The 24,130-nt window shown below is 41.3% G+C and overlaps 2 protein-coding genes across 5 annotated transcripts in view; one reads left to right on the top strand and one right to left on the bottom strand.

Annotated features, from left to right (window-relative positions):
• Positions 1-11,136, top strand: part of NUP153 (nucleoporin 153) — a 51,307-nt gene extending 40,171 nt beyond the window's left edge. For 3 of the 4 annotated variants that reach the window (XM_054984957.1, XM_054984956.1, XM_054984954.1), the window contains 4 exons: positions 4,222-4,590; positions 5,720-6,004; positions 8,853-9,006; positions 10,034-11,136. In XM_054984957.1, coding sequence (XP_054840932.1) covers positions 4,222-4,590; positions 5,720-6,004; positions 8,853-9,006; positions 10,034-10,121 — 896 coding nt within the window. In that variant the 3' untranslated portion in view covers positions 10,122-11,136. The remainder of the gene's footprint in view (positions 1-4,221; positions 4,591-5,719; positions 6,005-8,852; positions 9,007-10,033) is intronic. The other variant, XM_054984955.1, reaches the window with a different exon arrangement.
• A 3,312-nt stretch (positions 11,137-14,448) lies between these two features.
• FAM8A1 (family with sequence similarity 8 member A1) lies at positions 14,449-23,500 on the bottom strand. Its single transcript, XM_054985766.1, has 5 exons — positions 23,051-23,500; positions 21,238-21,358; positions 19,443-19,566; positions 18,693-18,832; positions 14,449-17,534 (listed from the first exon to the last, which is right to left on the bottom strand). The coding sequence occupies exons 1-5, from the start codon at positions 23,424-23,426 to the stop codon at positions 17,390-17,392; spliced, it is 906 nt and encodes a 301-aa protein (XP_054841741.1). The 5' UTR covers positions 23,427-23,500; the 3' UTR covers positions 14,449-17,389.
• Between the last annotated feature and the right edge of the window lie 630 nt (positions 23,501-24,130).

Here is a 24,130-nt window from a genome sequence, read left to right as displayed (position 1 = left end):
CCAGCTGGGTTAAGGCAGGGGCTGGGCATTGACATCTGCTCCGCTCCTAATACCAGCTGGGTTAAGGCGGGGTGTGTGCGTTGCCACCTGCTCCACTCCTGATCCCAGCTGGTTCAAAGGGGAGGCAGGCATTGCCACCTGCTCCGCTGTTGATACCAGCTGAGTTAAGGCAGGGGTTAGGCATTGCCACCTACTCCGCTCCTAATACCAACTGAGTTAAAGTGGGGGGGGCATTGCCACCTGCTCTGCTCCTAATACCAGCTGGATGAAGGCAGGGGGTGGGCATTGCCACCTGTCTCACTCCTAATACCAGCGGGGTGAAGGCGGAAGGCGGGCATTGCCACCTGTCTCACTCCTAATACCAGCGGGGTGAAGGCAGAAGGTGGGCATTGCCACCTGCTCCCATCCTGCTCCAAGCCTGGGCTTGCCACCATGGCACATTTTCTGCAGGGACATGGTGCCTTGCCTAGGCTTCCCTCCATGGCAGCGACCTCTGGTGATGCACCAGGGTATAAAGTGAGTTGTCTGAAATATGCTTACTCAATTATATAGTAAGATCTGTTATTCTCTCTTGCTTTCTGGATGATTGCCCATTTGTTGAAAGCTATGCAAGAAAATGTTTTGTGATGAGCTTGCATCATTTAGAGTATACTGACGTTAACAATTCACAATGACAGGAAATTTCTTCACATTCATGGCAGTATTTTGCCAAGAAGTAGGGGATGTGCTTATGGCAAGGTTTTTGAGCTTTGGTTTGGTGTCACAGCACACAACCAAAGGTTTTTGAAGTGTTTCTGAATAGCCAGATAATCCTGCCAAAAGTGATCAGAGACTGCCCGCTCCGTGCATTCTGTAGTATGAGCTTAGTTATACTGTGGGAATCAAATGCATTTAGACGAGCTATGTTGTCCTCTAGATTAGAGCTTTAGCTGCAGTTTTGCATCTGAAGTAAATAATATATTTGTTTCAATTGCAGAACAGAAGGTTTTTTAAAACTTCCACTTACTTTAGGATAAATGTAATAGCTAGAAATCACCACTGGGCTTGAGATTCTGGTCTGCTGACAAACTTGTTTGACCTTGGTCACGTATTCCCGAAGTCATGAATGTCATTATAGTTGTTAAGTGCACTTTCGTTATTTACATGTTAAATTTGATGGGGCCTGAATAAAAAAAAACCCTACTCAGTTTGTTGGTAATACATATTTACATTTCCAAGCAAATATCTCTAAAATAACTAATATATAATATTTTATAATTAATTTTTGTCAGTAGTCACAAGTCACTGTCTTTGTTCTAATTCTATTAAATTAATACTTTAAATAGTTTTGGCTATTTTTGATCATTTAGTTGGAGAAGTATCTTTTGACTGGTAAAATAGCCATCTCTTAAAGAAATCCTTGCATAGAAAGAGGCAGGAAAACTAGAACAGGAATGGAAACTCAAACATGTAAAGAATTGTATATAGCAAATTTTCACTTATGAGTATTTATGGATCAATGATTTTATAGGAACTAGGTGACTTCTAATTAAGCAATTACAGTCAAGAAATAATCACAGATCATTGAGGCGATGCAGTTACTGTTTTATTTATTGCAAGGTAAGCAAGATAGCAAGGAGCAAGAAAACGAAGATGCAAACTAAAATATTTTATAATGGATACAAGATGGAAAAGAAAGCCAATATAAAAACCTGGAGAAATTGGAAAATGGGAGAACAGGGCAGAGTGTGTGTGTATGTGTTTTTTTAAAGCAACATCAGAAGACCAGAAATTCATTGCAGTGACCGAGTCTGGAATAAGAGAATGAATGAGACTGGATTTGAAGAAGGGGAGATAAATTGAAAACCACTCCAGAATAAAAATGTGAGGAAAGGGAAAGCTAACCTTGAACAAAGATAATGAAAAGGCAGTACAAGGAAGGCCCAGGAATTCAGGTTTAGATCAAATTTAATCTCATGGGAGGATATCCTGAGAGGCAAATAAATATTAAGATGAAGACACATTATAAGCAGAGAAGTAGTTTTAGGTTATTGAGATAACAGTGGCAGCTCAGTCCAAAGAAATAGACAATAGAAGCAATAGGGAAGAATATATATGGTAAAGAAAGATACTATTACTACTCAGAGTTCCTTAAAGATGTAGGAAAGGAAGAAAAATAGAGTACTAAGAGTGACAGAGACACCTTAATCAGGTGATGGAATCAAGCAATCATGGAAACAAAAGAGAACAGAAAGATCTGCAAGAGAAGAATGAGATACTTAGCATTTATATATTGTACTTCTTAGTGTCCAAAACACTTTGCATGCAACATTTGAAAATCTCTTTGAGAATTATTTTGAGAAGAAGTAACGAAGCTAGACTGAAGAGGCAGATTGAAAAGGCAGAATTGGTGGGAAAGAGACAATACTAGAACTACCTACCAAAAAAGTCTGGAAAAATAAAGTTGAGAGAAGTCTCTAAAATAATAAGGGCTCTTTCAAAGAAAATTTCATGAGGAAGATCTGGATGAAGTCAAAAGAACTTCAGTATAAGGGGCCAAGAGAACTAATTGTGTTTCAAGGTGAACATAAACGCAAGGAAAGATCAGAATGTGGCACAGTTAAGACATATTGTGAAAGAATGTTTAATTAAACTGACAGCAGTTGGTGTGATTATCTGAATTTGGGCAATCACTGTGATTGCTTAGGTCCATCAAGCCAAGGTCTGAAGTTCATTCATTAGCCACAGTTAATGGCTATGATTTGATGAACACAGACATCCTGGTTGAATCCTGGCTTGTTCCCCAGTGATGTCCTCCCAAACTACAAAGAGAAGATCATGAAAAACATTTTTGAAGCAAACCAGGATTTGTGTGATCATCTGTGAGCCAAATCCTGATTTCATAAACTAACAGTAGTTAAAATAAACTGTGGTTTTGTGTGATATCTGAACTGAATCAGTAAAGGAAAGAAAATAACAATACAAAGAATTGGAAATGTAAGGGAGCAGAAAGAAGAGTACAGGGGAACAAAAAAAGGCCAAGTTGAAAAAAGCATTAGCATCTACCTTTGGGGGTGGAGTGGAGGAGAGGAATAACAATAATAATAACAACAACATTCAATTTATTTACTGCCCTTCAGAATGACTTATCACCCACTCAGAGTGGTTTACAAAGTATGTTGTTATTATCCCCACAACAAAACACCCTGTGAGGTGGGTGGGGCTGAGAGAGCTAGAAGCTGTGACTGACCCAAGGTCACCCAGCTGGCTTCAGGTGGAGGAGTGAGGAATCATACCCAGTTCTCCAGATTAGAGTCCTGTGCTCTTAACCACTACACCAAACTGGCTCTAATAGCATTAGTGGGAAAGTATTCGGAAGAAGAATATGATTAACCAGTACAAATATGAGAGGTAGAATAAGTTTGCTTGTCACCTAATGCAGTTCTCAAAAAGTATCTTGCATTTGTTGATAGAGCCACTGGAGAACTCTATCAAGACTTCACTTTTTTGATCATGTCCTGCACTGTTGACATGGTCTTGATCTCTGATGCCTGACAAGTTTATTTATTTATTTATTTTAATTTATATCATATTTGTATTCTGCCCTCCCCGCAAGCGGGCTCAGGGTGGATAACAACCTTAAAATCATTTTAAAACGTTCCATATTAAAACATTAAAACATCGTATAAAAATAGCAGCACTCTTTGCCTGGCGGCAGCAATACAACTATTAACAAACAATACAGTAGTACAACTAGATATAGCAGCACAGTAACAGCAGCTGAAAAACAAACAGTGGTGGGCAGCTTTCACAGGGAGGAGGGTAGATGTTGCATCCTCCGGCCAGCAGAGGCCCAACCTCAGCCATGAGCCTGGTGGAACAACTCTGTCTTACAGGCTTGGCAGAAAGGTAGTAAATCCTGCCGGGCCCTGGTCTCAGTAGACAGAGCGTTCCACCAGGTAGGAGCCAGGACTGAGAAAGCCCTGGCTCTAGTCGAGGCGAGGCGGGCCTCCTTGGGGCCAGGGACCAATAACATTTGTTTTTCTCCTGATCGGAGGGTCCTCTGGGGAATATATGGAAAGAGACGGTCCCTCAAGTATGCTGGCCCCAGTCCACACAAGGCCTTATAGGTCAATACCAGAACCTTGAACCTTTTACATGTGTTCGGGCAGGAGTATTCACTCCCTGTCTTTGTATCTTCAGTTCTTGTTTCTAAAATAATGTAATTACTTTTCCTTTCAGATCCAGGATCAACAAAGCCTGCATTCAGTTTCTTGAACCCTAGTTCTTCTAACTCTACTGTGCCAAGCGTTTCTGCCGGCAGTGGTGGCAGCAGCGTATTCAGCAACACGACATCTGCCTCCAATCCTCCCCCAACAACCTTTTTGTTTGGACAGGCCAGCAACACTGTGAGCAGCTCTGCTTTTGGTAATCCCACTGACTCCAGTACATCACAGTCTTTTGGGTTCTCTCAAGAGAGCAAGCCACCAGCGACCACCTCCAGCACAAACACCCCTGTTCCATTTCTCTTTGGGACAGCAACCACTACTAACAGTACTGCTGGCTCTGGCTTCAGTTTTGCAGCTGCCGCCACCACAGCAGCTTCCACAGGTATTCTGAAAACTTGGGAGCATGTGGACTTACAGTATATACTGAAGACATTTGGCTTTCTAAAATGTTGCTGTGGAGGATGTATAGAAAAGGTTGTTTTCGAATTCTGGGCTCGGCCAGGTTCTGTTTGAGTAACAAATTCAAGGGATTCTTGAAGAAAATGATGTAATAAACAGTATTTATGTAGTGCTTTTCCTAAATGTTTGAGTGTTTTTCCAACAGTCTTCAAAACAACTCTAAATTAGCCTGTAAATTAGTAGTTGCATTTTGCCCATATAATACGGTTGGTGGAAGAAAGAAGTAGAGGTTTAGAAAGAATAATTTTTGGTTGGACAGTACAGATTTTGAAAACAACTTTGTTCATCCTTTGTACTTTGCTTGCATAACTCTCTTACCACTACCTCCACAATTGTCACCACCTAACTATTTCAACTACTCTTTGTGTGCCTGCTTTTCTTCCTCATTGGCTGCTGCAGCTGTTATTTCTGATCACAGAAATGGAACTTTATAGTTGCTGTGTATGTGTGCACTTGTTTTAGGCTTTAAAAGTTCAATAAGGGGCTGCTTTTGGCTGTTCTGTGGTAGGAAATCTGACCGGGTGAAACATTTCTATGCACATAAGTTTAAAACTTTGGAGATGTACATAGAAGCAACTGATGTAGAGGCACTTCTCATAGCAAACCTCGCAGTTGACTGGTGCAGGTTTAGCCTCTGTTGATATTTTGCCCTTAACTAGGTTGCTATTATTCCACAATCATAAAAGATCAGATTATTTCATGGTCATTTAAAGTATCTTAAACTAAGATTAGCATCTGAAGAGAAGCATTTAGTTATAAACAAAAGGCAATTTATATGTGCTGGAAACTTCTCTGATTTGTCAGATTCTTAACCACTGAGTGCAGTTTCTGAGTTTATTCTGACCCAATGGAAGAGCATATGCTTTGAATGCAGAAGATCCCAGGTTCAGTCCCTGGCATCTCCAGTTCAAAAAATCTCAGATAGTGTTAGGAAAGATGTTTGTTGCCTGAGAAACTGGAGAGCTGCTGTCAACTAGAGCAGACAGTGCTGAACTAGGTGGATCAGTTGTCTGCCTTAATGTAATGCAGATCCATGTGTTCACTTTTTCTAGGTTCCTCTTCTTCGTTTGTGTTTGGTTCTGGGTCTTCAGCATCTGCCACCGGTTCAGCATTTGGTGCTAGCCAGACACCAACATTTGGTCAGAGCCAAGGCTCCAGCCAGCCCCCTGCTCCAACCTTTGGGTCACTTTCATCAACATCATCATCTTTATTTTCTGCTGGCACTCAGTCTGGGCCACCAGCTTTTGGGTCTGTGTCAAGTACTACCCAGCCTCCAGTCTTTGGACAGCAAGCTACCCAACAGCCTGGTTTTGGTTCTAATACAGCCCCTAGTTCTGGTAAGTGCTAACTGTACAGATCTTGTGCTATAGACTGGTGTTCCTGGTGAACAGTTGTATTTAGTTGTTCTGCGCTCTTTTTTGAGTCTTCTTGTCATGAGTGGTTCATGGGGGGTGGAGGTGGGCATTTCAGGAATCAGGTTTTGATTTGAATTGTCTGATAATATTAAAATAATAGAAATAGAAGATGTTTTAAAAAAATATTTCCATGTGTGCTGGCTTTCATTATGAATATACCTCACATGGAAGATAAAGGCATATGCTGAATGTCAGTTCATTTAATTCAAGACGTCTTGTTTGGTGTAGTGGTTAAGAGCGCAGGACTGTAATCTAGAGAGCCAGGTTTGATTCCCCACTCCTCCACTTGAAGCCGGCTGGGTGACTTCGGGCTAGTCACAGTTCTCTGGAGCTCTCTCAGCCCCACCCACCTCACCAGGGTGTTTTGTTGTGGGGATAATAACGGCATACTTTGTAAACCACTCTGAGTGGGCATTAAGTTGTCCTGAAGGGCAGTATATAAATCTATTACTACTACTACTACTACTACTACACAGCGACACAAATGAATATACAACTACTGCATACTGGTGGTTGGGGCCAGCTATCAGGAGAATGTGACCTTGATATTACAGCAATTACACTGGCTACCAGTCCGCTCCCAAGCATAATTCAAGGTGTTGCTTTTGGACTTTAAAGCCATGGGACTGGGGTTTCTGAAGGATAGCTTTCTCCCATATGTTCTTGCCTAAGAATTTATCACAGGAAGAGGCCCTCCTGACTGTCCCATCAGCGTAGAAGCTCATCTGCTGGGTACATGAGAAAGGGCCTTTTCATTGGGAGTCCCACAGTTATGGAACACCATCCCCAGGATGGTGTGCCTAGCCCCCTCACTACTGTTTTTCAGGAGGCAGCTGAAGACATCTTTATTTAAGACTGCTTTTAATTAATTTTATTTTTTGTGTTTATTGGCAGTCCTAAACTGTGTTTTTAAACTTTTAAAATCCATCTTATGATTGTTATTTTGTTTATATTGTAAGCCGCCTTGAGTTCCTATAAAGTAGAAAGGCAGCTAGCTAATATTTTAAACAAATATTTTTATAAATTTTACAAAAACTTCCTATATAGTTGAGTAAGCATATTTCAGACAACTCACTTTATACCAGAGGGCGCTGTCATGGAGAGAAGCCTAGGCAAGGCACCATGTCCCTGCAGAAAACATGCCGTGGTGGGAAGCCCAGGCCGGGAGCAGGATGGGAGCAGGTGGCAATGCCCGCCTTCCGTCTTCACCCCGCAGATATTAGGAGTGAGGCAGGTGGCAATGCCCACCCCCTGCCTTCACCCAGCTGGTATTAGGAATGGAGCAGGTGGCAATGCCCACGCCCCCCACACCTTAACCCAGCTGGTATTAGGAGCGGAGCAGGTGGCAGTGCCCACCCCCCATCTTAACCCAGCTGGTATTAGGAGCAAAGCAGGTGGCAATACCCACCCCCCTTCAGCCAGCTGGGATCAGGAGGGGAGCAGGTCGCAATGCCTGCCCCCTGCCTTAACCCAGCTGGTATTAGGAGCGGAGCAGATGGCAATGCCCATCCCTCTCCTTAATCCACCTGGTATTAGGAGTGGAGCAGGTGGCAATGCCCTCCCCTGCCTTAACCCATCTGGTATTAGTAGCAGAGCAGGTGGCAGTGCCCGCCCCTGCCTTAACCCAGATGTTATTAGGAGTAGAGAAGGTGGCAATGCCACCCTCAACCTTAACCCAGCTGGTATTAGGAGCGGAGCACTTGGCAGTGCCCACCCCCCTTCACCCAGCTGGGATCAGGCTCGGAGAAGGCGGCAATGCCTGCCCCCCTTCACCCAGTCATGGGAGCAGAACAGAAGGCACTGCCTCCCCCCTTTACCCGGCATGGAGCAGGTAGCAAAGCCCACCACCCCTTCACATGGCCGAGATCAGGCAGATCAGGCGTGGAGCAGATGACAATACCCACCCCGCTCCTTCACCAGCTGGAATCAGTGACAGAGGAGGAGCGAATGACTGCCTGCCTGCCCTCCCCTTTCTAGAGCCCGTTGTATTTTTCCCCCCACAATGGGCTTTGTTGCTAGTTAACTATAAATGATGAATGTATATGGCATTTCCACTCACTGGGGGCTAGCAGAAACTCACCAAATGTTTTAGTAGGGTAATAACTTCCTTCCTCTCTTCTTTCTCAGTTGTGGGGATGGTGAGGGATTGTGGCATGGGATGACAGAGGGGTTCAGGTAGTAAAGGTTCCTCAAGAGGCAGTTTGTCCTCTCTGTTTGTTCTTCTGTCACCTCTTTTAATTTGGACATACAATCTCCAAGCCATGTCCTGCATCTTTAGTAAAGGCTTAATAGGATGTTATTTACCAGATGAGGTTAGGTTAATCCACCCCTCACCCGCACCATGAAAAGTTTCACCTGCCCATTTCTACACATTAAGGCACTGTTAAAAGGACAGGACAGGACTTTCCCCCCCCCTCCCCCAGCTTATTGGTGACCCTAGTTTCAGAAGAGGCTTTCATGGAGAGGACCTGTGATAGAAATAAGAGTTCAGAGTTTTCTTGGGTGCCTCATTCTTGGATTCAGGAGGACAATGTGTGGAATCCAGCATATGCCAGGGAATTCCGATAAGTAGTTGGCGTTGCTCTTATCCCTGTGGAATCTTACTGTCATATTCAACTATAGGGATTAAGTGAACTGCTGATGTTTCCCTGTCACCATGAATTCAGAGGTTCTAGATAAATTTATGATTTCCAGTAGACATTAAAAATAACCGTGAGAAAAAATGCTTGTCACACTTAAGAAACTAATCGTCACTGTCTCACTCTTTTAGGTCCAGTGTTCCAGTTTGGAAGTAGTTCTACTAATTTCAACTTTGCAGGCAGTAGCCCAGGAGTATTTACCTTTGGTGCACCTCCTGGTGCACCAGCACAGCCTGCAGGCTCTTCAGGATTTTCATTCACGCAGCCTTCAGCATTTAACCTGGGGTAAGTAGGGGGTTAAGAACTATGGGTAGGGTTGTGTACTGCTTTTTCGTTAACCGTGCCACACTTTCAGACATGCATTGTCATGGCCTGAGAAATAAATTTTCTAGACCTTTTGACACTATGGGAAAACAATAGAAATGGGTGGTGAGGAGGGAATTATATGCAATATTTACTTAATATACCAATTTAGGATCATAAAATGCATCATTCATAACTTAGCATATAAAATTGTAGTGCTTAGTTTTGTTCAAATAAAACTGCAAATATATATGACCATATCCTTTGCTGACAGAGCGCATATGGAGATCTATCAGTAGATTTTGGAACTGAGTTGTACTCTATTAAAGAGGTCAATGTTAGGGTTGCATATATCAGTGTATCATATTAATTGTGGATAAATTAGTCACATTTAAACAATGAACATGTCCTTAAAATCTCACACAACTGGTATGCACAGGAATTATCGTTTATCTAATAGTATGTTGTCCTACATAAAAAATTTTATAGTACACAATTCTTAGCATATTTTTCTTAAAAAGCATTTCACACAGTCCAGAAGGAAAGTATTTCATCAGAATTTTCTCAGTGTTCCCCAAAATTTCTAATTATTTCTTGGAAAAAATTGAAAAAGTGGAAAAAACATCTATGAAAAATCACATGCATTGGTGTGTGATAAGTGAGCTTGCAAATGCATACTAAACAAAAATGTTGCAGCTATTAGAAATCAATGGATATTGAGTTGAAACACAAGAATAATGTGATAACACTGGAAGGTTGATATTAACCTTTCAGATGAGGTTTGTGTATGCTGCTGTTTTTGAAGCAGAGGTTGAGATCAAGACTCTTTAACTGAAAGATGCAATCTGTAGAAAACGATGCATTTAGTAAAAAAAGGTTTAATAGGGTACTCCAGATGATCTATCTTCATTTGCTAGTGCATGCATTTTTCATGTTTGTTCTAAAATTAAAAGCATTCCGATATATCATTCTAAGTTCCTTACTTTTGATTTTTACCCTCCTCCCAAAGCAGGAGTAATGGGAAAAATATTTTCTCAGCAACTGGATCTTCACTAGCTGCTCGGAAGATAAAGACGGCTGTTAGACGTAGAAAATAAATATTATCGATCGTTACCGACAGCAACTCTGTTACCACAGCTGGTTGACCTGCATTGTTCAATTACTGAATTGTACCTCGTGCTGGGTTTAGCTGAAGCCACGTCTGCCTAAACAATGCTCGCTTTTTTTTGCCCTCTCCATTTAGTTTTTTTAAAACAACGATTAGAATTGGTGGCTGGGAGGACCTTAAGCAAAACTATTTTAGAATCCAGCAGTCTTTCTTCACTGACCTGGCATGGTTTGGCTATAGATGTAAATATAGCCTGCACAGCGAATGGCTTCATATAATACCTCTGTTTGCACCACTTCGTACGCTCATCTGCGTTTACTGACACCTCGGAAATCGTAATTATATCAGTGAGGGGAGTCTGTATAGAGTAGAGAATGTGGATAATGAATGATTTCTATGCGGAGTTTGTGCTGATGTACGTGTGAAGTGAGTGAGTGGCGTGTATCGTGCACTAAAATTTTCTGATAGAGGAAGAATGATTTAAAGGGTGGTCCCTCCTAAGGACTAGTTAGATCTATAGTACTTCATTTAATGATTAGATCCTCTTTCTATTTTCATTCTTACAGCTCCTTATCACCTGTCTCGCCTTTTTCATTATTTTATTATGAAACATGTAAATACAATTCTGTTTATCTGTGTACTACTTTGGCATAACAGATCTGTGAACTTGAAATTTTAATTTTGTGTGTTATCGCAAATTTTTGTTTAGTATTGTCTCAGATTTTATTATGTAAATCTCATTATTCAAAGTTGCCTAAATCCATTAAAGACCTTTAAAATTGGGAATTCTTAAAGTGAGTTTATTGGCTTTTCTGATCCATTTTTGTTTGGACCAAAAACCAGTATTGTACAAAGTGTTAAGTATATATTTTTATATTTACGGAAATGGACTCTGGTGACTTTGGATAATAAGGAAAAGTTTAATATTAAAGCCATGTTTATTACAGTATAATTAACATGTTAAACCATGGGATAAATGCCATCAATAAAAACTATGAAACGTTTGTGCGAATTTTAATGAAGGGTACGTATGGTCTTATCTGAAATGCATTTGTAAAGGATATTCTCAGTTTAAGAGGATATAAGTATTGTGTTTATATCTACATTTAATTAATACTGAGCAATACAAATTGAATGTAAATTCTGTGCTGTTAGGTCTCCCCTAATGAGGATGCCCAACTTTTCAAGTCAAAGGACAATACAATTGCCGGGAGCATTTGGCTGACTCTTAAATTTTCAAAATAAAATTTCTGTTAAATCATAATAAATACATATAATCGTGGAATGAGAGTATCTTGATTAAAATTACAGCCTAGCAATTAAAAAATAAGATACTAATAGACAACTTCAGGCAATTTAGGTTTGAAAAGGATTGTTATAATCAAAGACATTATGAGAATTATTTTGGTAATAAATTATTGGTATTCCTTTCCCTTCACCCTAGTTTTTTGCTGTCCTCTCCAAGTGCCAAAGGAACTTGCTGGTGTCTTATACTGGTGAATTAACAGATGGTGTTCAGATTATGAAATAATAAGGTTGCATGATGCACTTAAGCTCTTCACTTTTGCATACTCCAGCTTTCTCCTCAGTGGGGCCCAAAGCAGCTTGCATCATTTTCACAACAACCTTGTGAGGTAGGTTAGGCTAAGTGTCCCAAGTCTCTCAGCAAGCGGCAGAGTGAGGATTCCATGTGGGTCTTCCTGATACTCTTAAGTGATATATCATGCTGGCTTATTTCTCTACTATTGCAAGAGGGTATTCTGCCCTCTGGGAAATCTCTCCAATTGGTTAAGGAAAGTTGGGTTATACAGCCTGTATTCTGTGAGGCAGAGGCTACCTAATCAATGCAACCAGATGGACAGCTTTTTTGAGGGTTTGTCTTTACTGCTGTGTACTAATACTTGTTAGTTCCTTTACCGTTGATCATTTCTAGGGGTGTGCACCCCCCAAAAATCCTGAATTACCAGAATTTAGCTCACTTTTAGCTTGCTTTTGTATGCTCCATAAAGATTTGGAGCATACTGAAGTGAGGGGGAGCAACCCCCACACACACCCACACACCCCTGGGCCAAACCCACGCACCCCCACCCACCCACCCCACTTACCTGGCTGGCAGAGAGAGGGGAGGCCGATCAGCTGGGCAGTGGGGAAGCGTGGAAATGACTCTTGCAGGGCCTGCACCGCCGCCTCTGCCACCACGGCAGCCATTTGAGGGACAGGAAGGACCTCCGCCGCCACTGCACAGCCCTGCAGGGCAGCGAGGAGGGACGGAGCTGCCTCCTCCGGCCCTTCCTGCCCCTCAAATGGATCAGCTGCCCCCCCCCCCCCCGCCTGCCAGCTGAAGTTTAAAGGGATCTGCCGCTTGCAAGGGGCAGGGAAAGGGCCCTTTAAACTCAGATCCCGTAGCTTCCCAAAGCAACCTGAATGCTTTGGGGAATCTTTGATTTGGGATTTCCGAATCGGGGCCAGCATGCTCGCTCTGATTCCGGAGCCCCGGTTCTTTACTGATCGAGTCCGATTCATGTATTTTCCCCAAATCGGAAACCTGAAGCACGCACCCTAATCATTTCACAAAAAAATACGGGGATTACAGAGGCTTGATGGGATTTCCTGAGGTCTATGCTGTCTGCTACCTGGGAGCAAGAATGACACGACCCGGAAAACAAAGATAATGGCAACAAAGTCAATTCCTGCACTAGTACTGATCCAGGATCATTCTAGTACTTGGGAGAATGGAGTGCAGTACTTTAGGACTCATTCTGTATTTTTGTATACTAAGTCATACAAGATCAGAGATGGTCTTGGAGAATTGTGGTGGACTAGTACCTACTGGGTACTTGTACTGCAGAACTTGTTTCTTTATTCCTTTCTCCCAGTCGTTTCCTAGCCTGTTCATAGTCCAAAAGAATTGATACAAGTGTGTTCCTGAACCTTGTGCTCCCACCCCTTGCCTAGGAACTCTCATGAGAGACCAATGTGTGAAGTAGCTTTTCTCTCCACTACTTTTAATCTTATAGACATAAATTTTACTCTCTTGCTTACATAGGAGAAAGCTCCACATCAACAATGCCCAGCCCTAGTGACCCCAAGCATATGTATCTAAAATATGTAATTAAAATCAAACTGATCCACTTCAAACGCAGTTCGTTGTGTTGGGTGCCCATTAACAGGGCACGTTCTGAAGTCTCGGGGAAGGGTATGGAGGCAATAGCTTCTCAACACATGTAAAGACTTTACACCCACATTTTTCCACAAAAAATATCCAGGCAATTCCTCCTTGGTAATCTTCCCCTGGTGTCACCATTTTGGTGAAAAGGTCCTGAGAACTGGTTACTACAGTGACACACATCTGCATAGGGCCCTTGGATTCCAAAACTGCCTTTTGGAAAAGAGGATGGCTATATTTTGACAGGGTTGCCATTGACAGAATCTCTTCTATAGTTTCCATGTGGGATCATACATAGCACAAATGTATAAGGCATGGAGGGTAGTAGCACATCTGTTGGGTATTATGGGTAGTTCGAGGCAAAAGCAACAGTTGTGATGGGAAGTTGTTTAGATCCGGACACTTGAATTTAATATGATGGATTGCAGGCCTCAGTGTTGGGGAAAGGGGTGGGATAAGCACTATTTCACCAAATTATGCACCCCAGCTTCTTTTAGCTAGGGAAGAAGGGCAGGCCCTCTTTCTTCCCTTTCCGCTGTTACTAAAATACTGAGAGGGGACAAATTACAATATGGAAAACGAGGGGGGGCACTTTTCCAGAGCTATGGTCCCAGTCTTGATCTACTTTTGGCAACTATGTTCCACATCTATAGTTCCAAACATTGATCTCCCCAGCATCACATCTGTTTTTGGCATTTGGTTTAGAGATTGACTAATCTCAGTAATGCTTAACAGCACCTTTTGTAAAAACAGGTATGTTCTAAAAGGCAGCATTTGAGAGAAGTTTCCAACTTGATTCACTGAAGTGCTGGAGAGTAGGGACTCCATTCTAAGGAGAGGCTGGCCCAGCTCTTAAATATCTCAGATACCATCCAGGATCCCTAACCACTGTAACCAGTAGTTAGGACTCCTAGCAATGTCCATTTGCACTATATTAAAGAGTTGCTATTGCATGTTAGTACTTCGTATTTAACTAAAGACCAAGATGAGATTTTGAAAGATCTGAAAGTCTTGAGGCAAGTGGAAAAGATATCCCTTCAACTAAAACATCATCTTGCTAGCTACTAAAATAACTTATACTGGTAAGTATGCTTTTGTTCCAATTACAGAAAATTACTTGTTTAATGGCAAAAATGAATAAAGACAGGGCTCTCTGAGGATGTAAACTTTTATTAAGAAACTGTACAAATTCTTTAAATAAAACTATTTTAGTGGTATTTGCAGTACCTGGGGGTGAAGGGTGTAAGACTGATTAAAGCCACAGAGGCATTAGGGCCTTAAAAAAAAGAAAAGTGCCTTTAGCTATGAATATGAAAAAGGAAGCGCAACATTCTGTAAAGCTGTGATTGTAAACAGCTGATCATTTCTGTATAGTTCAGCTAGCATTAGCTTTTTGTTCTTTCCATTTTAATTCATTTTGCATTACTGAAATAACCAGGCCTTGCCTTGTATGCAATCTCATCTCTGGAGAGGACACTATTACTGAATGTTAGGTTGGTCTGCACACAAGGTAAAACAATGCAGTATTCAGTGTCACCGAAATTCTTCATAATCAAAGCAGTTGTTTTTTATGAGGCAGGGACTAAGGCTCAGTAGTCGAGCACCTGCTTGTCATGCAGAAGGGTCCCAGCTTCAATCCCCAATGTATCCAGTTAAAAGTATCAGGTAAGTAGATGATAGGAAAAACTACCTGAGACCCTAGACAGCTACTGCTAGTCTGAATAGGCAGTATTGAGCTTGATAGACCAATAGCCTGACCCAGTATAAGACAGTTTCATGTGATAATATTTAAGCTAGAAAGGGGTTGAGAAAAGTATCAACTGCAACTGCCATGAAAGGCTATGTACAAATAAGCCTTACAGGACTTAATACTGTGGGAGTGGGGATTGATTTCTTACTATTTCTACAGTCCTATACTTTAATATAGTATCAAATCCCTAATACTTTTTTGCTGATGTAATTTGTTTATGTTTATAGTCCACCTTTCTCTGACTTGTGATAGCTGAGCTACACTTTGCAGCAGAGCCCACCCTGTAGTTCATTATGACCTCTGTTAGATAATGCTGTATTTCTGCTGCCGAAATGTCATTTGCAGCAGAAGCATTTTCCTCACCAGAGGTTTCTATACGTAAGTTAGGCTAGAACACTGCATGTTTTGCCATCTTTCCTCCAAATAGTTCTGGGTGCCCCCCCCCCCCCACTTACAAGTTTGTGAGATAAGGGAGACAGGTCCGAGCCCTAAGTCACATAGTAAGTTTTGTGGTTAAGGCCCACTTGAAATTGTCTCGCTGGCCTAAAGACAACGCTAACTGCTGTGCCACACTGACAAATTCAACAGACAGCCTTTGTTTCTCTCCATATGCTAGTAGCTTCCTCACATCACTCAAGGTATTGCTAACTTATGATTAGTGAAGGCAAAAGTTTGCTATATTCTAGGTAGTGCTTAGTGAGATCATCCTTACCACAATAAATAGAAATTTGTGCTAAATATCTCAGCCTGCATGGGTGTTTTCTTAGAGGTCCCTCTCTACAGCCAGTGTTGAAAACTCTACCAGTATTTTCCAGGTTTGCTTTGACTTCCACTTTATTATCAGAACAAGTAAAATGAACGCTCACTCTTTATCCACTTATATTTCAGGCATGAAGCAATGGGCTGCAATCACTGATTCCCTTCCTGCTAATATACTTAACTTTGCTTGAACCATATTACTGGAAGGTAGAAACACTGGCTTTTCTTCTTTGTTGTGCCCTACTGAATTACTGCTGATCCTTTCCCCCCCCTTTTTGTTTTCAGAGGTCCCCTGCACGTACATGTACATAGGTACACGTACAACAATGTTAACAGCAAGCAGTACAATGTAGTATGCACCTTTCAAGGAAATTCATGGCTTGGTGTTAAACCTTACACTGGGATGCTTTTCCAAAATTTAAACTGCAGTGTATATTTATTACACTTTTTAAAAGGCAATTATGAGAAATAAAAAGCACCACATAGCCCAATAAAATAAATTAGTTCCTTTCTTACAGGCTAACTTGAAACAAGATAGTGAAAATAGCTTATTCTAGTTATTTTATACCTGTGAAAGAGAATTCTAATACTTGTAAAGAAATACATAAAGATGGATCAAACCTAAAAAGCTTATACTGATGTGTAAGCTATTTAGTATTGTATATTTTTAAAACAATCATGCAAAATATATTTCATTAAGTAAATTTAAGCTAGCCAGGCACACAGTCATCAGACAAAGAAAACTACCTATTTATATGTTTGATTTTTAAACAACCTTGCACAATTCCCTTTATTACTTCGGCAATAGTGCTATCCTTTTAAAAACTGATGCAAAGATATGCATAGATTTCTGCTTATACCAAGTTTGATCTGAAACTAAAATAAAGTTTAAGAAGTATTTTCTGTGCTTTTATAAGAAGCTGTTAAGTATCTATGGGAAAGACATGGAACTGCTTGGAGGGAGTGGGTGGCAGCAGTCAAACCATTTAATCTCCATCAAAAACCAAGATTAAACTGCAGTTGATCTGAATTCTTTAGAGTCAGAGCTTGGAATATTTACAAATTCACTAATACCAATATTACCTGCCTACTGTGATGGTTTCTGCTCTATTTAATGTTCAAAACAGCCTCACCATGGAAGTCATGTAACACAAAAAAGTGCATTGAAATAATACAATGATTGTATTTAAGAGACTGAGGCTTTTTGAAGTAGAAAACCCTCGGCAGTTCTCAAGAATAGGAATGTGGCACTGTTACCTTCACTAAAATACTGTTAATACCTTTTGATTACCTCCTCTGATAACAAAAGAGTGTTTGTGTGTGCTGGTCATGAGTCCGTCTACCTTTCGGTATAGGATTCAAACTGTTAGCATCTGTCTCTGCCAATGTCTTTTGAAGATAACTTGTTTTCTTACTTAGTTCAAATACTAAAAATTAAACATTTTTCTCCAAAGTAGTGATGCAGGAAGAAAAAACAGGATTTTCAAGATGGTCACTGGCACTGAAGTGACAGATTCAGAAATCCAACAACACAAATGTTCATCAGCTAGTTTGAACAGTAAAATCGAGGCTTCTTTAGATATCATCTGATACCATTTCTTTTTACCACAATTGTCCCTGCTACAATATCATAGGCTGTTCGGTTATGCTGAAAGAACAGCAGGGTAATGAATGCAGGAAAAAAGGAAGCGATGGAAAAGTTCTTGATCAAAGCTCGTATGGTAGATCTGGAAGGAGAAGAAAACAATGTAGCTGGAGTCTGTCTAGACAACAGTCATTCTGACACACCACGACTACCAAAACATGTAACAGTAATATCAGAGACATGCCTTTAGTTGAGAGGCACATACGAGCCCTCACAAACGAGCATTTGTATCTCAGCTATTTTATGCTGTACAACTTTCATTGTATGTTTTACTTTTATCATTTTACACAAAGTACTGCTCTAAGATAGCAACAGAAGTTGAAAGGAAACATTATCCCAGAAATTCTCTTGATCAGCTGTAAAATACTGCTTTTAATACAGGCATTTGGGCTGCTTAAGTTGTGGTATTAAATTTCACAATTAATTTAGAGGTTTTAATTATTAGTACTGCTAACTTAATTACTGTTGAGCTGTAGCCACTTTGCACAGTGTAATAATCACAGAATGCAGGCTATAATGGAATGGCTCTGCAGACTGAAGCAGGGATGTGTCGTAACTGATATTAGAAGCAACCCAAAAAGCCACATGAAAGTAAAAATGCTGATACAATGGCACTAAGCATGCTTCTTAATATACCTTAATGGTAGATTAAGCAAAAGTCAAAGTAATATGGATGAAAACAAATAGTTATTTATCTAGTTCTTCCAGTTGCTTTGGTACACATGTATGTACAAGTCAATAAAAGTTAGGCAGTAGATATTGAATGAGATGAGCGTGTTGGATTTTAACAACTTTATAGTTAGAGTGGTGGTCTGCCTTGGATATACAGTTTAGGAGTACTGCCTACTTCTGATCAGAGCAGATTTCAATCCCTTCAACAGAATATCATCTATTCAGAGAATGAGATGGCAGGTACCCAGTTCTCAGTGTTATGGTACTTTCACTTCAGAAACGTCTCTTACAGTTATCTGAAAATTCAGAGCAGTAATGCAAAGGTAATAGAAATAATTAACTTTCTTCCTTGGCAAATAGGTTTCCCCAATTCCAAATGAAAGTTTATTATGAGGTGTCCAGTTAAATGTTGTACTGCTACCAAAATGTAATACAAATACAGCACTTATCTGTTGCAGTTAACTGGTGTTTCCCACAAAAAAACATACATTGCTTTACACAATATTAATAGAACAGTTTTTAATTCAAGTAAACTACAGTCTAATATTCACATGACAGTGATACTTACGTTGTCATGCTCACATTGGAGGATGGAATCACTAATACACGACTTGGTGCAATAAGAACAGATGTGTCACATGTCACAACTCGCAGGCCAAGTAAAAATTTCCCAGGCGTTGCCCCACCAGCTCCCCAAATACAAATAATCTGAAAGAAAAAAGGCCATTTTATATATTTTACTATGAGGGGCATTCAAATACAAATTCTGTGCCTCAAAAAGGTATCTTGAATGCAATCAACTAGCAGCCATATTATGACTCATATAATCAGCATCAAGCACATGATGCAGCAACCTCACAAAAGCGGCTCCATGCCCCTAAGCATCCAGCTTGCTTGCTTCTATCTGCTTAGGTGCATCCTAGGCTAGGCTGATTGATCTCACAAGAACCAGCATGGGGTAATGTTTTGAGTGATTCCCTGTTCTGTCATGGTGACCTTGGGGCAGTCAATCCCTCACACTTTCTCTCAGAATTGTTTTTCTGAAGATAAAATGGGAGATGAGAGAAAGCTGTGATAAGTCTCTGGGAGCCCCATGGGGGAGAAATCAAGGCACAATTACTTGTAAACAGGCAGGTTGTAATAAAAACTTGGAGGCTGGCTTTTCTGCATGCTTCCTTAAGTGAAGTGCATTAGATTATTATCTTTTTCAAGTTAACAGAGAAAAGAGCATGCTCTTGAAATAAGCCAATACTCAAGTTTCATCTTAAAACAAGATACCTTATGAAATACATGTCCTATTGACAGCATAGTTAGATACCTCATAGAAGCAGACTAGCAGTCTGTAGACAAGCGCCACTACCATCATCTTCTGCAAGTCTTCCATGGAGGTTTCTTCATCTATTTCCTCTATGATGTAGTGCATTGCAAACTTTGAGATATCCCTGAACATAAAACTTCATTTTAATATGCAAAAAATATTCCACAGAATTCTAACAGGTATTATAAAACAATATGGATTTCCTTAATAAATGGCCAATACCAACATCTTAATTTTAGGTACACAAAGTTTACTAGTAAAATAAACACATGAAATTGCATTAAGATTTTATGCCAGTCAAATCAGATCAATTGGACACTACTACTGGGTTTGGAACCTGTAATCCTTTCAAGAATGTTACAAACACTCATTTTACATTAAAAGGTTCCCCTCTTCCATGAAAAAATGTTTGTACCTACAAAATCACGACAGCTGGAATAGCATAGAAATCCTTGGGTCTGATCTTGCTTTTTCCCAAAATGTCCTGGGGTTGCCATGCAAGGCAGCCCTTGGGTTAAACTTTCTGTAAATCTTACAGCATGATAATCTCAACATCCTAACTGCAATACTATTGCTGTTATAAGGAAATAAGCAGGAACATCTCAACATTTCCAATCAACTAGCGTAAGGCTCTGTTTATCAAAATATACTAAGTTATTTACTTCAAAATTTAAAGAGAAATGAGACATTTTACAAATAATTTCGCTGTAAACAACACATGTCCAATGCAACGGAGACTCGAGTAACTCTGCATAGTAAATTCTTATCAACTTCTGTGCAATCAAATACAGCCCACGACTGTAGCAATGGTTACATCTGCATAGTTTCAAAGCTGTAACAAGCATTACAAGCAAACATGTAAGTGCAAACACGGAAGAATGCAGAGTTTGGGGGTGGGGGTAAATAATGCCTCACCTACATTTAAGAAGGAATCTTAAATATTAACCTTAAATATTAACATTTATTGTGACCAGCTTTGAGCGACTAGAACCCACAAAAGCTTACACCTCAATAAATGAGTTAGTTTTTAACTGGGTCAAAAGACTCCTTTTCCAATTGTACAGACTATTCACAGCATCAGCGGCTACTAATTGATGCATTATACATCAATTATAATGCATCAATTATAATAGTAATTTGTCTGCATCTGATGAAGAGAACTGTGATTCTCGAAAACTTATGCTACAATAAAGTTGGTTAGTCTTAAAGGTGCTACTGGTCTCTTTTTGTTTTTGCTACTACAGATTAACCCAGCTAACTCCTCTGCTACTATTATAATGATGCTATTGTGTTAAATTAGCTTAGCAAAGAAACAGTAGTTTCTTGTCACAATACAGATGCAAAATTAGTCTAATAAAGTTAGAAGGGCATTATCACCAATTGCTGTAGTCATGTACAAACCCAAGCTCTTTCTATGCAAAGGAGTAGCTGTGTTAGTGCAGTATAGGAAAAGACAAATACAAGTCTAGTTGTTACTCTTTAAGATGCCACTGGACTTTTGTTTTATTCTTGTTTGTATACTTTAGTTTTACATACAAATATCATAATAAGACATCTCTCCATAAAGAAAACTAGCACGTTACTGCAAAAGTAGACAAGACATCTCCATTCCAACATCTAGTTTCCTGTTTGCAGTGATGTGTTATTACAGAGGAGAATCTGATGTGAACCCCTACTTCCAATTTGAAACAGCACTACCCAGAAACAGGTTTACCACTTAAAACAGAATTAGGATTAAATTCTTAGGAACAGAGAAGTGAAAATGGGTAGTCATGCAATGTATTGTGCAACTTACTTTATTCCACTGAGGTGCATAATACTCAAAACAATGGTTGCCTTAATAAAAAATAGAATAAAGAAATCCACCATCTCTGCTATAAACCTGTGAGCCAAGGACGGGATAACAAATTCACGACCTGTGGGGGAAAAAAGATTCAGTATTTTAAGTGCCCAGTGCAAAAATGCACAGTTTAAAACAATTCTGCATAGTATAAATAAGAGCGCTTAGTAGGTGCTATGTCAAGTTCTGTATTCACTTTCAAACTACTGCAACTGATGCAATCTGGCACTCATCTGTACTATGCAATCCACACTGGATTTATTTTTCCACAAAACATTCATTATGCTGAGCGTTTCATCCAAGTGGCCAGGTATGTCATCACTACTGCAGAGACAGAGCCACACATCCTAAAGGCACTACAGTATTACCTTGGGTTTTATAGCGGTGCCCCTCTGCAAAATACAAGGCAGCACAGGGAGAACATAGTAAAGAGTCCAGTAGCACCTTTAGACTAACCAACTTTATTGTAGCATAAGCTTTTGAGAACCACAGTTCTCTTCGTCAGATGTATCAATATGCTACAATAAAGTTGGCTGATCTTAAAGGAGCTACTGGACTCTACTATTTTGCGACTGCAGATGAACACACTAACTCTTCTGGATCTGGGAGAACGTTAAAAACAGAAAGACTCTTGCTGGGTCAGACGGAGACCATCGAGTCCAGCATCCTACTTTCCAGCGCTTATTAGCCAGCTGCTTTCAGGAAGCAACATGCAGGATATGATTACAATCGTTCCGTTGTTTTCCCCTGTTTGAATAAGGAGGCTATCATGACCAACAGCTGCTGGATAGACCAGACCTTCCATTAATTACCCCCATTCATATTTTAACATGAACGAAGTCAAGAAAGAGCAATGTAGCTGGCCATCCTGAATAATTATTTACTGGTTTCATAAGCTATCCTCCGTATGCTCTTATTAACAAAGACTGGGAGAAAATGGCACACGCTTCGCATCTTTTAAAAATTCAAATGCAATCAAGAAAATTACAGAGACCATCCACAGTGCAATTGCCAGGCACAAACTGCAAATGGCTCCTGCACTTTTCTTGATAACATATGAATTTTACTTAATTATAACTTATCCTGTGCTTTCCTGGTTCGTTGACCCTGAGTTTGAGAATGTTTTTCTTCATAACCTCCTATGGCCTCTAGTCCAAAAAGAATGCTAGAATAAAAGACTAGCCAGTTTCTCCAGGTGCTGACATTTAAGTCCCTGTTTATTTTAATTTTTTACTTTGCTGTAACAGAGTACCAGGGCAATCACTCTGGCCGTTTTGAGTCAATTTTTTATGGGTTGTACTCGCACTTGCTATCACTATTTTTTTATACACCGCTTTAAAGGACAACATAACAGAAAGGCAAGAAATAAAACTTCCAAATATACACCGCCGCCTTAGCTGCAGGGTTGGCCAGCTCCTGGTTGAGAAATTCCTGGAGGTTTGGGGGTGAAGCCTGGGGAGGGCAGAGGTGGGGAGAGGAGGGGCCTCAGCGGAATATAATGCCATACAGTCAGTCCACCCTCTAAAGCAGCCATTTTCTCCAAATGAACTAATCCCTGCAGCCTGGAGATCAGCTGCAATTCCGGGGATCTCTAGCCACCATCTGGAGGTTGGCAACCCTAAGCCAGGGTCCCACACGTACCCAACCCGAGCAAGGCGCTCCCCTCTATGCTCAGCACAGCCCCGCCCGTCTTCCCCCCCCCCTCGCGGAGGAGGCCCTTTGCCCCCGGCCTCACCTCCCCTGCCTCCCCACCTACCAACCTACCTACCTGCTGGCCGAGCGGTGTCCCGCAGAGAGCTGGCGGGGGCGGGCCCAGCTCGCTGGCTGAGGGGTGCGAGCCTGCCAGTCGCCGGCTGCTGCCAAGCCAGGGGTGCGCGGGAGGGGCCGCTGGGCTCGGGCGCAGCGGCTGGAGGGGCCGCGAGGAGGTAGTAGAAGGGGCTGTAGTAGTAGGCGCTCGGCGGCGGGGCGGCGGTAGAAGCCGTCGCGGCTCCGGCCATGAGCGCAGCCAGCCCGCTCTGCCAGCTGAGGTAACCGCAGTACGAGTCCCAGAGCCATTGGTGAACGCGCCGCGAATACTCCCCCGCGCTCAACGCCTTCGAGTCGTCCACGGCACTGCCGCCGGGAACTTCGTCGGGCTCCGCCATGGCCCCGGCCCCGCGGCCTTCTCCGCCGTGCCTGTCACTGTCCGCAGCCCGCACTGCGCAAGCGTAGGACTATCTTTGAGAGGGCAGGTTGAACGCAGCTCTTCTAGCATAGCGCGAACGTCAAAGGAGGACGCCCAGAATGGAATGTACCATTCCGAGCCTAAAGCTCCTCCCCTCGTTATGTGTTAGATGGTATCATCCGTTTGTTGGCTCTGCCTCCGGCTCGAAACGAAGGCGACGCTGGTGCTGTGAAGCAACAGATAAGGCGGTGGGCGGGGAGAAGGGATGCGGGTGAGAGGTTATGCAGCTCTTCGTTGCACGGGTCACAGCTACATTCTGACCACAGGTGTTTTGCGTGGAAGTAGGATGGTTGGCCAACAATTTGTTGAAATGATGTCGCGACCTTAAATCACAAGCTATTACCTGAGTCCGTTTTCTACAAATGTGCTTGTTTGTGGAATAGTACGAGGTGCTTTTGGTGGAAACTGACAACGCGTGTTTTTAAAAAACTAAGTTTGAATAGGCTGAGGCCAAATATTCTGTTTCTCACGATGGATTCTGACGTTCATTCAGAAAATCTGAATTAAAATGAATTCACGTGGCTTGATTTATGGTGTTTGGAATTACAAAGTCTGAATCCTGTTCCCGAGTATACTTATGGTAGGAGAAAATTTGAGTTATTCAGACTTAAATGCTCTCCACAT

Source organism: Eublepharis macularius, chromosome 7 (genome assembly GCF_028583425.1).
Source record: "Eublepharis macularius isolate TG4126 chromosome 7, MPM_Emac_v1.0, whole genome shotgun sequence".
Classification (NCBI taxonomy): domain Eukaryota; kingdom Metazoa; phylum Chordata; class Lepidosauria; order Squamata; family Eublepharidae; genus Eublepharis; species Eublepharis macularius.
Note: the sequence above shows the minus strand (reverse complement) of the source record. Positions and strands in the feature narration are given on the sequence as shown.